At 29.8% G+C, this 13,883-nt stretch overlaps 5 protein-coding genes across 5 annotated transcripts; 4 read left to right on the top strand and 1 right to left on the bottom strand.

The window, feature by feature from the left end:
- Positions 1–203: 203 nt before the first annotated feature.
- Positions 204–1,298, top strand: LOC109596138 (RE1-silencing transcription factor B). The gene is made up of 2 exons (XM_020011629.2): positions 204–666; positions 720–1,298. Exons 1-2 carry the CDS (start codon positions 372–374, stop codon positions 1,151–1,153), a joined length of 729 nt encoding a protein of 242 aa, XP_019867188.1. The 5' UTR covers positions 204–371; the 3' UTR covers positions 1,154–1,298.
- Positions 1,299–2,172: 874 nt separating this feature from the next.
- LOC109596130 (odorant receptor 4-like) lies at positions 2,173–3,726 on the top strand. Its single transcript, XM_049966399.1, has 5 exons — positions 2,173–2,223; positions 2,478–2,666; positions 2,722–3,309; positions 3,361–3,621; positions 3,673–3,726. Exons 1-5 carry the CDS (start codon positions 2,173–2,175, stop codon positions 3,724–3,726), a joined length of 1,143 nt encoding a protein of 380 aa, XP_049822356.1.
- Positions 3,727–4,420: 694 nt separating this feature from the next.
- Positions 4,421–8,515, top strand: LOC109596164 (protein O-mannosyl-transferase TMTC4-like). The gene is made up of 9 exons (XM_020011656.2): positions 4,421–4,606; positions 4,661–4,887; positions 4,945–5,317; positions 5,788–6,000; positions 6,051–6,253; positions 6,308–6,482; positions 6,535–6,851; positions 6,905–7,046; positions 7,100–8,515. The coding sequence occupies exons 1-9, from the start codon at positions 4,595–4,597 to the stop codon at positions 7,520–7,522; spliced, it is 2,085 nt and encodes a 694-aa protein (XP_019867215.2). The 5' UTR covers positions 4,421–4,594; the 3' UTR covers positions 7,523–8,515.
- Positions 8,468–11,955, bottom strand: LOC126265252 (cAMP-dependent protein kinase inhibitor alpha-like). Its single transcript, XM_049965912.1, has 3 exons — positions 11,715–11,955; positions 11,092–11,235; positions 8,468–10,449 (listed from the first exon to the last, which is right to left on the bottom strand). Exons 1-3 carry the CDS (start codon positions 11,800–11,802, stop codon positions 10,325–10,327), a joined length of 357 nt encoding a protein of 118 aa, XP_049821869.1. The 5' UTR covers positions 11,803–11,955; the 3' UTR covers positions 8,468–10,324.
- A 220-nt stretch (positions 11,956–12,175) lies between these two features.
- Positions 12,176–13,778, top strand: LOC109596153 (dolichyl-diphosphooligosaccharide--protein glycosyltransferase subunit 1). The gene is made up of 2 exons (XM_020011645.2): positions 12,176–13,064; positions 13,163–13,778. Exons 1-2 carry the CDS (start codon positions 12,226–12,228, stop codon positions 13,701–13,703), a joined length of 1,380 nt encoding a protein of 459 aa, XP_019867204.2. The 5' UTR covers positions 12,176–12,225; the 3' UTR covers positions 13,704–13,778.
- Positions 13,779–13,883: the final 105 nt, after the last annotated feature.

Genomic DNA, 13,883 nt, shown 5'->3' with positions numbered 1-13,883 from the left:
TTCCGGACCTTGTGCAAAAATATTGTAACTTTTGTTGTTTGTTGGACAAATGTGTAATATAATTTTTAAATAAGTTCATTTGTACAGTACTTACGTTATTTAAAAATTGTGAACAATAGATATGCAACCCACAGTACAACCTGCCCCACGCCAAATAAGAATAATTTATTGGTAAAAGACAGAGTACACACTGTAACCTAACCTAAATTGCAAGGTTACGTATTACTTAACTTTCGCGTTAATTGTTGTATAAACAAATAATCTTCTATGCAAGTGATTTTCATTTTGTTACAATACTAAAGTTGGTAAATTATCTCAAAAATTTTGACATTTAAACATCAATCCAAAAAATATATCAAACATTCCGAAAAATGAAACGCAAAGCTGACTCTTTAGAAACGGCCAAGGAAGGAAACAATCAACAAATTGTTTACTGTAACGAGGATTCGGATGAGCGTTTACAACCGATTGAAGAGGAACCGCCAAACAAGCAAAAATGGTATGAGTGTCCTTCATGTCCTTACAAAACTAAACGGAAACACGACTTGCCCAAACATCTATTGGTACACGACAACGACGTTATCAGGTACAAATGTTCGTTGTGCAGCTATGAAACTAAGCGGAAGAATGATATGCCAAAGCACATGTTGACACACTGTGACAAAGGTAAACATGATTTTGACACATGTTGCAATACATTAATTACGTATAATTTTAAGGTATTGAAAGATTTAAGTGTCCCCATTGTCCGTACCAAACAAAAAGAAAGAATGATTTGCCAAAGCATTTGTTGTGCCATAAAGCAACTGATGAAGTAGAACTGTTCTACTGTAATGAATGCACTTACAGCACAAGAAGAAAGGGAGACCTGAGCAAACACTTAGTCAAACATCAGGATGATCAGGAATTGTGTTCCTACTTCTGTTCAGAATGTGAATACTTCACCAAGAGAAAGAATGATTTGTTCAAGCACATGATCATTCATTGTGATAAAATTATTGCTGGAGTTTTTAAATGTAGGCATTGCCCATTTAATTCTGATAGGGTGCACAAATTTTCTAAACATCTTCTCAACCATTGCACATATGGAACCGATAAAGAGTACAGTGAAGTTTTTCAAAAACCAGTTGGGAAATCGTCAGTGGTTGCCTGAACATTAAGTCTTATTTAGAATTTGTTAATAATTAAATATGACTTCCTTGAGTGCAAACTGGTCATATTGTAAATTATTGAATAATGTTATTAGTTTTTTATTTGATTGTATATTGTTACCCTATAAAGTTAAACTTTACAATTGGGTTGTATGTAATTATTTTATATTCACATGGACTATATTGACTTATAATTCTAATATTTTTATAAGATTCCTTACTAATAAAGTGGAGTGTTTATATAACATTTATCAATTGGTTTAAGGGATTAAATAAACTTAATAAAAGTTTTTTTAATATCCTTTCTGCCACTTAAGTATATTTTTACCAAATATATTATTATAGTACAAAGTAACTACTGTACTGTTGATAATAAGTATATTTAGTTAGAATTAATTTCAGTACACTTTATAGTATTATTTTATATAATACAATACTGATTTAAAATTATATTGTCTAATTATACAAAACAAAGATGTACAATTATAGAAATAAATGTGATTTAAAAGTATATTGTTTATCTTCAAATGAATTGTATGAAACATTAAATTTATTTTTTAACACCTTACAAAAATATCTAAATAAAATATTTTATAGTAAAAAATTCAGTAGTGATTATGAATAAAAAACAAAATATTCCATTATTTTTTACTCCCTCTATTGAGCTTAAAGTATTAAACTTAATAAGTTTTTTTTCCTTTCTGTCACATAAATATATTTTTACCAAATTTATTATTATAGTAGTATATTTAAATAAAATATTTTGGAGATAATTATCGTGTATATATTAAAAAATTCGATAGTAATTGTTAATTAAAAACAAAATTACTCCATTATTATCTTATTTTATATTCACCTAAACAACAAACAAACCAAAAACTGTGCTCCATAATATTACAATTAAGCAATTAACCAATTAAAAGTTCCAACTACTTAATAACAAACTTAATTGTAAGAGATTTTAAATCAATAATGTGAAAATATAAATATACCGTCGAAAACGATGTTGAGCACTTAAAAAATGTCTTCAGAGAAGAATTTATTGGTGTCGGTACCTAAAGAATATTTCAAAGTACCCATTGTGCTCCTACAAACAATTGGCATCTCATTGAAACCAATAGAAAATGAATATTTACGTTTTCTATACAGAATTTATTCCTTTATATTAATTTCTTTTTCAATTTACATATTTTTAATCATTGAATTTGTCGAATGTTTAATTCTTAATCCAAGCGTTGATAATATTACGTTTGGGCTATCTTATGGAGTAACGCATATTTTAGGTAAGTAAAACGCAAACGTTTCTTCAGTGTTATTTTTATTCAGACATCACTGCAAAAATCGTCTAATTTTTTGTTAGGTTCAGCAAAAGTCACTCTATTTTTAATAAAGAAAAATAGCTTGATAAGAATCATAAAAATCCTCGAAAGTGGTGTGTTCGCACCTAACATTACAAGAGGGGGCATCAAGGAGTTTCATTTAATTAACGATGCAGTTAAACGAGCGAATTCCCAAGTAAACCACCTTTTAATCATAAATCTTTAATGTCCTTAAAAAACTGCTGTTCTAGGCTTATATATTTTTCACTATGGCCTTTATGATCATTGGTTTGAGGGGCGTTTATGCAATGGTGGACAGTGGAGAAGATGTGGAGGAGTTCATTTATGGTACCAACGAGACTTATATAAAACACATAAAGACAATGCCATACACAACTTGGTTTCCATTTAACAAGGATAAACAACCGTATTATGCAATCGGATTTACTTATCAAATCGCCTCAACATACATTTACGGTCTCTTCATCGGAGCAACCGATGCAATTTTATGCGGATTTTTGATACACATTCAGGCTCAGTTTAGGATATTAAAAATTTCGCTTGTAACACTTCTCGAGAGGTCCAAACAAGGTAGTAATGTAAAGGATTCACACGAAGATGTGAAAACCATTACCTTACCCGCTGGATGTATAAAAGTACCACTTTTAACACGACAAGTTAATGTTGAACTTAAGAAACATTGCAGAAAAATTGTTCAACATCATCAGGAAATTTTAAATTTGTGCATTTACATTGAAGATGAAATATGCTATCTAATGCTCATGCAATTTTTGTCAAGTCTTTTTATTATATGTTTTCAATTGTATCAACTCAGCTCAGTAAGTTCATCATTTAAAATTTGTTATTACTTCCATATTAAAATATTTTAGATCAGTCCGGCAAATATTGGATTCATAAGCATGAGTTTATATTTGTCTTTGATGATATATCAGTTATATAATTACTGTAATAATGGGGATGAAGTAAGAGAACTTAGTGAGTCTTTAGGCAGAGAAATTTTCGCAATAGAATGGATAACATTTGATGAACCTGTGAAAAAATACTTACTAATGATGATAATGAGAACTCACAGAGCCTCTGTGTTTACTGCCGGAAAATTTGCCCTTTTATCTTTACAGACTTTCATGGCGGTAAAAGTAAAATATTATTTGTTCACTGATGATTACTGATTACTTTTTTAGATTGTTAGAGGTTCTGGGTCTTATTTTATGGTATTAAGGCAGATGAACAACTAATGCACTAGTAATTTTATTAATTGTTGTGCACATTTAGGCTAAATAAATAAATAAATAAAGAATTCTAGAAGGTGGCCCATCTAAAACGTATGGCAAGTTATTATAGTTTGAAAAGCAGTAAAATTAAATAATTTTTGAATCTTTCATCAAATGTATTGTTGATATTTCAAAAGCATAATTTACTAAACGAGTAGTTTGATTTTCAGAAATTGAACAGCAATATGTAACAGTTGAAAATTTTCAATGGGAATGGGTCCCATTCACATTTCTTAAAATTTAGGAGGTTGGGAGGTTTTGCTATGATAAATAAACGTTATATATTTGCGTTTTTAATGGGTCACCCTATATTATCACAACACGATAATGGATAAAATTTTAATGCACCTATAAATTAAAAATAGTATATTATTAAAACTAAAACATGTAAATCACGAATAAAATTACTCTAGTAGCAACATTTCTATCGAGCTTCTAATGGTTAATTGTATACTCTAGGGAAATATCTTTGAAACCACCATATAATTTTAAGCCCCAATTATTTTTTATAGAATAAAGATGTAACATACCTAAAGTAAATAATACTATTTAAAATACAACAATTCAAAAAATATTTTATTATATTTTTTATGATTAGTTATGACAGCAACTGTCACAGTATTATTGATTTAGGTTATGTTCGCCTTTGTCAATCGGAAAATTGTTTACAACATTCCGGTTATTATTAATTAAAATGGACACAATTTTATAGTTTTAACATGTGCAAAACACACAGTCTAAAAATATCACTCGTCCTGTAAACGTTTTAGTATAAAAATTTTTATAATGGTTGATAATTATACGATGTGATTAAAACGGTAAAAAATTAACAATGGTACAAAATGTTTGTTATTAATTGCATAAAATATATTACAAAATTACATCATATTATTTCCAGATGAGATCTCAAAAGTATGTATCTATATCAGTGGCAGCTTTTTTCTGTTACTGTAATACTTTATGGGGTTCATTTGTATTTGATGATTCTGAAGCAATTGTTAAGAACAAGGATGTTATGCCATTCACCCCAATCGAAAATATTTTTAAAAATGATTTTTGGGGTGGTGACATATCATTAAATAGTAGTCATAAATCTTACAGACCTTTAACAATTCTCTCGTACAGGCAAGTACACCTCCATTCTCCTCAGGGTGCATAAATTGTATGTAATGTTTTTTTTAGATTGAATGTTATATACTCAAACAACAGACTTGATGCATTCCAATTTCATGCAACCAATGTGATTTTATATGGTTTACTTTGTATTATAAGCATTCCAGTGTTTGAATTATTCCTTAAGAAAAGAAAGTCTGATTTAGATATCCGGGATGAGGCTTACTGGTCTAGTCTTTTATTTACAGTACATCCAGTGCACACTGAGGCTGTGGCTAGCTTAGTTGGTCGTGCTGATATTTTATCTTCAGTATTATTTTTTGCTATTTTGTTACTTTATTCTAAGATTATATCCAGGAAAAATTCTTGGAAGATGTTTGTGGTTCTCATTTTTCTTCTATCTTGTGCAGTGTTGTGTAAAGAAACTGCAATTACAGTTGTGGTGAGTACAATATTCTCAGTTGTTCTTGATTGATATTTATATAATCATGTAAAAATATTCATTTTTTCATAATAAGATTGCTCTATTAATACTTAAATTATTTTATATTTAACTTTCTGAATTAATTACAAATTTATTTTTATAAAATTGATATATATTTATTGTTAATTAGAAAATGATCACATAAAATACTACACTATATTCTCTATAATTATTCATTTTGAACCTAAATTGAAAAAAATTCTACTGAAGTTAAATTTTAAACAAAATACAATAGTGGCCATAATTATTGCCATTACCTACAATAATATTATTATATTTTTTACTGACTGTCCAAATATAAATTAATTCCTTTTATTTTACAAGATGTAATGTTTCTCTGGTCATCACTGTATATTAATTATCAATTGATGATAATTCAGTTAAAATGTCTATAATGAATATTTAAAATAATTCTGTATAATTTTTAGGGAATATGTCCTCTCTATGACATATTTTATTTAAAAAAGAGGAAGAAACCGTGGTCGAAAATGCTCAGTTCGCAATTTCTAATAAGAAATGGCATTCTAATTATTAGTAGTCTTGTTATCATGTTTTTTAGATTGAAAATTATGAATTTTGAGGGTCCCCTTTTTACAAATATCGATAATCCAGCAGCCTATAGTGATAGTCTTTTGACAAGGGTAAAAAATGATTAATTAAACCAATTAAGAACTTACATTGTTTGTTTCAGATTCTTACCTACAATTATATTTATTTTATTAACTTTTTATTATTGTTATGGCCACAATGGTTGTGTTTTGACTGGTCTATGGGATGTGTCCCATTAGTTGAATCTATTACTGACAATAGAGTAGTTTTTATAATTATGTCCTGGATTTTGGGGATTTATTTTGTATACACGCTTCTTCGAAAAATGTTACTCAAGGATGTGGTGTAAGTTTATTATTTCAAGCTTGTGATTATATTCATAAAATCTACCTTTTTTAGTGACATAAGAATTATGGCAATAAGTTTAATAATAATGCCTTTTATACCAGCCTCAAACCTATTTTTTACAGTAGGTTTTGTAATTGCGGAGCGCACCTTACTTCTTCCAAGTGCTGGATTTTGTTTGCTGATTATTTTAGGCTTAAAGAAAATTGAAAAATGGACCAGTAGAGAGGCAAGTCTCCATTAAATCACACCAATTACTTTTAATTAGTCACTTTGCTTAGGTTGCTACTGGAATACTCTACAGCTTACTGATTTTATTTGGCTTGAGAACAATTTTAAGAAACGCTAATTGGATAAGTGAAGAGAGGCTGTTCAGTTCTGGATTGGATGTGTGCCCTTTGAATGCTAAAGTTCATTATAACGTAGCAAAAATCGCTGCAGATAGAGAAAATAGAGGTCTGGCTATTTATGAATACAGAAAGGCCATACAACTGAATCCTAATTATGAACAAGCCATGAACAATTTGGCCAATCTCTTAAGGGAAGACCGCAATTATGAGGAAGCAGAACAACTGTTAAGACAGGCTGTTAAAGTTAGGTAAGAATTTGTTTTTAGTAACATACAAAGTGATTTCACATTAAATTTTATAGACCTAATTTCGCTGCGGCCTGGATGAACCTTGGCATTGTCTTAACAAATTTAAATCAAACAGAAGAAGCGGAACATTGTTATAAAATGGCCATCATGCACAGAAATAAATACCCTGACTGTTACTACAACCTTGGTAATCTAGTAAGTATACAAAACTCTCTAAGTACATTATTTAAATGTTACACAATTTACAGTACTTAGATATGCATAAACACGAGGAAGCTTTGAAATCATGGGAAATGGCAGCTTTTTATAAACCCACCCACGTTGCCGCATGGAGCAACACACTAGTACTTCTGGACACAATGGAACGATACGACGAAGTTTTGGAAATGGGAAGAACAGCTCTAATGCACAATCCCAAGGCGCCTACATTGCACTTCAGCATAGCCAACACTCTGGGCAAACTTCAAGACTTTAACAAAGCCGAGGGTCACTTTTTGGAAGCCATCAACTTCAGTCCCACTAATGCACTGTACCATTCCAATTTGGGTGTCTTGTATCACAGATGGGGCAAAATCGACAAAGCCAGAGAAATGTACAGGAAGGCGATGCAATTAGATCCACAAATGAAGTCGCCCGAATTTAATTTGAGAAAATTGGCCCATGTAAAATAAACTGGAATATTGGGAACAATCTGGAGGAATTTATTTTATATTTGAGCCGTTTAAGGCAGTTTGTATGGAATATGGAAACATCTTGGTCTTTAACTTGAGACTCTTAAAGAAACTTAAGTGATTAATGTAGTATAATAGTGTAAAGGCATAAGTTGGTTGTAAATGTATTGAAATGAAGAATTGTCGTTGGAACAAATTCACTTGTTCTTATAATAGATAACTTTGTGTCGCCACATTAAATTAAATTATAGTAACGTTAAGTATATGCTGATTAATCTCGAAATTTGTTACTTTTATATTATACAAATATTTAGTAATTTCAAATGTAGAAAGTACTTTTCTATTCAAAAAAGTGTCATATAATGAATCAAAACCTTTATAAAATGGGACTTTTCTATGACTAATGCAAAACACCTGAAGTACAAAGATTTTTTAACCATTCGCAGTTATATCTTTGTGGTTCATTATAATGAAATTAAGAAATATGTTACTAATTAACAAAATTATCATTTTGACTGTCCAACGTTATTTCACTGGCTAATATTATTCTTTGTAAGGGAGCATATTTACATAATCACTATAATAGAGGATAATATATGTAACTATTGTTGTGGACGATAGTTATTAAATAGCAATATTTACCGTAAATGTGTGTAATAAATATTAAACTGGCCGTCCAAGGATTTAATATTTTTTATTAAATAATATTGATCCTTGTGAAAGGACTAGATTTTAATACTTAACTGAGCTGGATAAAATGTAATTGGAATTTTTATTACATATGATTTTTAGTTAACAACCCAAAACTTTGGCTAATTATTATTGGACATGGTTACATCACACACGAATTATAAACATGTTCATGAATGGTAGACAAAGTTTTGAAATTATTGCACTTACGCACTATATGTCATTGGTGGTTTTTGTTATTAAATAAAACTTCCGTTGAAATTTATGTGATTCTATTATACAAATATATTTATTGACATTTTATATGGTCAATCGTTTTATTTTATTTGACTAGTGCAAATAGAATTTGCAATTCCTTACACAGATTTTAATAAATAGTTCAAAAATAACATCACATTGAACTAAAATAAATTTCAATTGAAACATATTACTAAAATATTAATTTTGTACTAATTTTTTTTTCTTTAAATATAATAAGTTAACAAATAAATTAATATCACATAATCTCGTTGACAAATTAACGTAATAGGCCAATTGATGAAACATATTTTAATCATTCAGATCTATTGCCAATACTATTTTTATACATTGAGGTGAGTTATTTATTTGTACATATTTTTTAAAACATAGTAAAATGTATGTAATTAAAGTGATGTCTAAAAGATTGGTTACATATTTGCTGTGTGATTCAATTAATATTAATTAGATTTAAAATCATCATTGACGAGTGCCTATTTATTTCCTTAAACATTAATTAAAGTCAAATAAGTATATCAAGCTGAATTTCTCCAATAGAGTGAGATTTAATGTGAAAAGAATCATCAAAAATATAAAAGTACATTCACTATTAGAAGACCTTTATGAGAAAAGTTAACATTTAAGGTGAACAGAAACAAAAACGAAGTTTCAGCAAATACAATTTACCAAATGTGATAATGCTTATGAATTACATGACATTTTACTACAATTTACGAGCACATATTCACTAAATTGTCCATTGGCAAGACTGTTTCAAAATGTGCAGATATCTAACTTAAAACAGTATTAATTTTCTAAACCCACCTCTAAGTAAATACAGTAATACATTAATAGACTTTGGTATGTGAACAGTCTAATAAATACGAGATTCTTGGAACACGTCCGCATCGTATTTATAAACAGTTCTCCAAGGGAGCTAACACTTTAATTGTTCAGAATTTTATACCTTATATACGTAACATACAGTCATACTAATGCTAAGCATGAGCAAGTTATTTTATGAAAAGTACATTCATTAAATATACACTGATAAACACCTAACAAAGAAGTAAAATAGGTAAAATTCTTCAATTAAAGTGTTTAAAGAGTTTTTTTTTTATTAACATTGTGGTAAATTTAATTGATTGAAATTTCGTGTCAGTTCAATAATTCTAGGTACATAATGTAAATATTGTTAGTCATATTTTTCTTTCGAAATTGCTTTAATTTTAACAATTAAATTTACTTTAATGTTAACTAACGAAAAAATCGTGCACTACATATAAAAAGACTTACAATTTACACGGTAAAACAATACAGATCAATTTGTTAATACAATAGATTCTTACAAGTGTGGTAAAATTTAGAAACATTAGTGTATTGGATCATTTCTTGTTTTGATTTCTTGCCATACACTAACTTGTCTACGTAAAAAATATAGTGGAACTCATACACAAATCCTGACTGAATGGTGAAATAATAAATTAGTTAAGATTAAGTATTCAGCTGCAAGGTGTAATAGTTTTCAATATAGATATGTTTTAATACATCAAACATAAATATTATTTCACTTTAAGTCAGAGTTATGTGAATAAAATTTTACATACTAGATTAACAGTTTCACTCTACCAAAAAAGCTTCTCAAAATTTCCATAGTCTACACGTTACATAATGTAAAGGGCATCGTCAAAAATATATTTCTAAACCACTGCATATTTATCTTGTTTGGTTATTTGAAACTGGGCCTATCCCATTTTTGAAAGTCAATTTTTGTATAGGTTTGAGTATTATTAGGCCGCTAAAGATTTCGAACTTCTGTTATCGAGAAAATGTAAACTATGACGCACGTATCTAGACAAATCGATGGAAATGCGTTCAGCTATTGCTTGTACCTTGCTTGTTGTGTGGGTCCTCATTTGAATTGTCCGTTGTGGACAATGCCTGTAGTTTTGATGGCAAGTCTGAACTGGTCACTTGGATAGAGTGCTGGCATAATATATCTACAATGACAATATTTCAATTTTTTAACATAAATTTGTTATTAGTTATGTGAAACACAACATCTAGACATTGATTTCTTATTCTATCTGCGAATTTAATAGTAGGAAGCAGTTGTCATAGTAAATTCAATTTTTTGAATAATTAAATGTGCTAAAAATAGATTTGATTGCACATTAAAAGTAGGATGACATGAGTGTATTGACTAATTTTGATTTATTAAATTGAACGCCTTATTGAGCTTTCATAATAATCAGAATGAAATGGCCATTAAAGAATTTGATTCATAGTTTTAGTATTCAACTTTAAAGACATTATAATTCTAGAGAAAAATTATGACAAAAATCATGTAAAATCTCACAAAGTTTATACAAGAAATTTATAGAAATATGACTCATTTAAGAATGTATATTTATATTTATATACTGTTATTGACATTCTTTGTGTGACATCACAATACACTTGTAAAACATATTATTAAAATAATTATAGTCTAATTTATGATATGTTTTCCTCAGTAACTTTGATTATATCAACACAATTACTATGTTTGTTCAAGTATAGATCATAAATACTGTTAAGTTATTAAAAAACCGTTAAATTTTTTAATTTTAAGTGAACTAGAAGTAAATACAAATGACTACCTGGTAATGCATTTCTTCTTCCTGTGCGGCCAGTTGACATGAACTCTTGAGCATGAGTTGTACTGTCGGGTGTTGGTGGAGCATTGCTAGCAGAGTTGCTTGAATTAGCACTCTGGGCCTCCATAACAGCAAGCATTTTTAGCACTACAAACAGACAAAAATTCAATAACAACATGTAGAATTTGCCATGTCTACCATAGCACCTTGTTATGTACCTTATAAATTGTATGCTGCCATTTTATCATGCAATTGTTTGCTATTTTCCTAGCATGCAAGTGCTCAATGTTAGTTACCACCTGAAACACTGTGGTTTACCTGATTTGTACAAGTGAACTTTAGTTTTAAGAGGCTAAGTAAACACTGTTATTCGGTAGAGTAAATTGTTTTATCTAAAAGTGAATAAACAGAAACTATTCTAATAAAAGCCTAAGTTATTAGCTAGTAGTCGCAATTGTTTATGTCGTAAATTCATTACATATGTGCTTCTTTATATAAATAATAACAATTCCCAGTAATTAATTTATTAAATTCCAAACACTCTTTTTTTATCTAGTCGACAGTTTATGTTAGAATAAAAGCTCACAGGTTACGAAAATTCTGAGCACAACTTGCATGCTTCCTACCTGATTTTCTTGTTAATTTGTTTTTTCGTACTTTAATAACGTGACCGTTCGAGTCCGGTTTCACCCCTTTCAAACCCCTCTGTGCCATGACAATTGATAAAACCTACCATGAATCAGTCGACACAATTTATTCAATCAATCCCACACCATTTATTGTATATTTACACACCAACTTGATTTAATTTACAATAATTTGTAGAGAAACTCCAACATGTCAGTCGGAAAAATTCTGAGCACCATCACGCCATCTATACGTGCTATCGTCAATAAATTTAGAACACACTTATTTAATATTAAATTAATTTAAAAAAATATATTGTATGATGATTCTGGTAATACTGTATTATAATTTAAACCACCTTGGTGAATTTAATTTGATACAGAAAAAAATTATCTGTAATCTAATTAGCATTGATTTCTGTAAGGTGGCAGCAAAAACGTCAAATAATTGGTGACTTGGAAGTTATGGAGAAGTGTTGATGTGGTTAATCTTTAGTATTTTAAATTAAAAATGATGAAGTTTGTGATTTTGTTGGTGTGTGCAGCAACTGCATTCGGATTGGAACCGATAAACAATCAAATTAGAAACAAAAATGTGGAAAAATCTATAGATTTAACATCACAATTAGTAAAAGTGTCATCCGCTATAACCATAGAAAACGCCGGCAAAGAAAAGGTTTCCAATTACCTTGTAGTTTTGGAACCCAACACTGTGGGAAATTTGTCGTACATCTCTGCCAAAGATGCGTTGAAGGCGGATTTGAAAGTAGTTAAAACTGATGTATCTGGTCACAGTGATAAAAGTTTTTACTTGGTTACATTGAAACAGCCACTTGAAAGTGGACGCACCACTACCATCACTGTTGAACAGATCTTCACCAAATACCTTATCCCATATCCCAGCAGCATATTACAGAAAGAAAAGCAACTGGTGAGATATTTTGGCAGTGCTTATTTGTACACCCCATACCAAACTCTTAAGCAGACAACCACAGTGTCACTTAGTTCAAGAAGTATAGAGAACTACACAAAATTGAAGCCAGCAACTCAATCAGATTCAACCATTACTTATGGTCCTTTCAACAACATACAACCCTTCAGTCTTGAGGACATTGTTGTACATTATGAGAATAATGCACCATTTTTGACAGTTACCAGATTGAAACGATCTATTGAAATATCCCACTGGGGCAACATAGCAGTTGAAGAGAACATTGAAATTTATCACAGTGGTGCTAAATTGAAAGGTCCATTCTCAAGATATGATTACCAAAGGGATTCAGGCAGTCCCCACAGTGTGAAATCTTATAGAACAATCCTTCCAGCTGCAGCACACAGCATTTATTACAGGTAAATTTATACTTACATGCCAAGAATTCAACTTAATACATACTTTGTTTTCACGTTTTGATAACAATATCATTATTTATGCATATGTATTGTTACAGAGATAGCAATGGTAATATTTCTACCTCAACAGTAAAAACCAGGAGTGAATGGACTGAATTGGAACTTAGGCCAAGATTTCCACTTTTTGGAGGCTGGCAGAGTTCTTACATCTTAGGCTACAGTGTCCCAAGTTACCAATACTTGTACAAGAATAGCAAAGGAGAATATGTATTGAAAATGCGATTATTGGACCACGTTTTTGATGACATGCATGTTGATGAATTGGAAACCTCCATTGTTTTACCAGTTGGTGTTAGCAACATCAGGGTAAAGACCCCATATGAAGTTGAGAGGTTGAAGGATGGTGTTACCCATAAATACTTGGACAATATTGGAAGGACCATACTCAAATTTAAGAAAACCAATTTGGTGGAACAGCACATTCAAGATTTTGAAATCACTTATAACTGGCAATACACTCTCTTAATGCATGAACCAATTCTCTTAAGTCTCGCATTATTTGTGTTGTTTGTTATTGTTATTATTTATGTTAGATTAGACTTCTCTCTGAAGAAACCAGAACATAGTAAGAAGGAGTAAACTTAGTTCGTTATTTCACATTTTTCACTTCTTTTTATACTAAAAAGTCTGATTAATAAAAATTATTAATTTATACACGTTTTTTTATTCATGTAAATTGATATCCTTTTATAATTTTAATTATATAATATTAATGATGTATGTACAATTGAAGTTTTGTTGCCTCAGATATTTAATACT

The sequence above is a fragment of the Aethina tumida genome, chromosome 4, assembly GCF_024364675.1.
Source record: "Aethina tumida isolate Nest 87 chromosome 4, icAetTumi1.1, whole genome shotgun sequence".
NCBI classification, from domain to species: domain Eukaryota; kingdom Metazoa; phylum Arthropoda; class Insecta; order Coleoptera; family Nitidulidae; genus Aethina; species Aethina tumida.
Note: the sequence above shows the minus strand (reverse complement) of the source record. Positions and strands in the feature narration are given on the sequence as shown.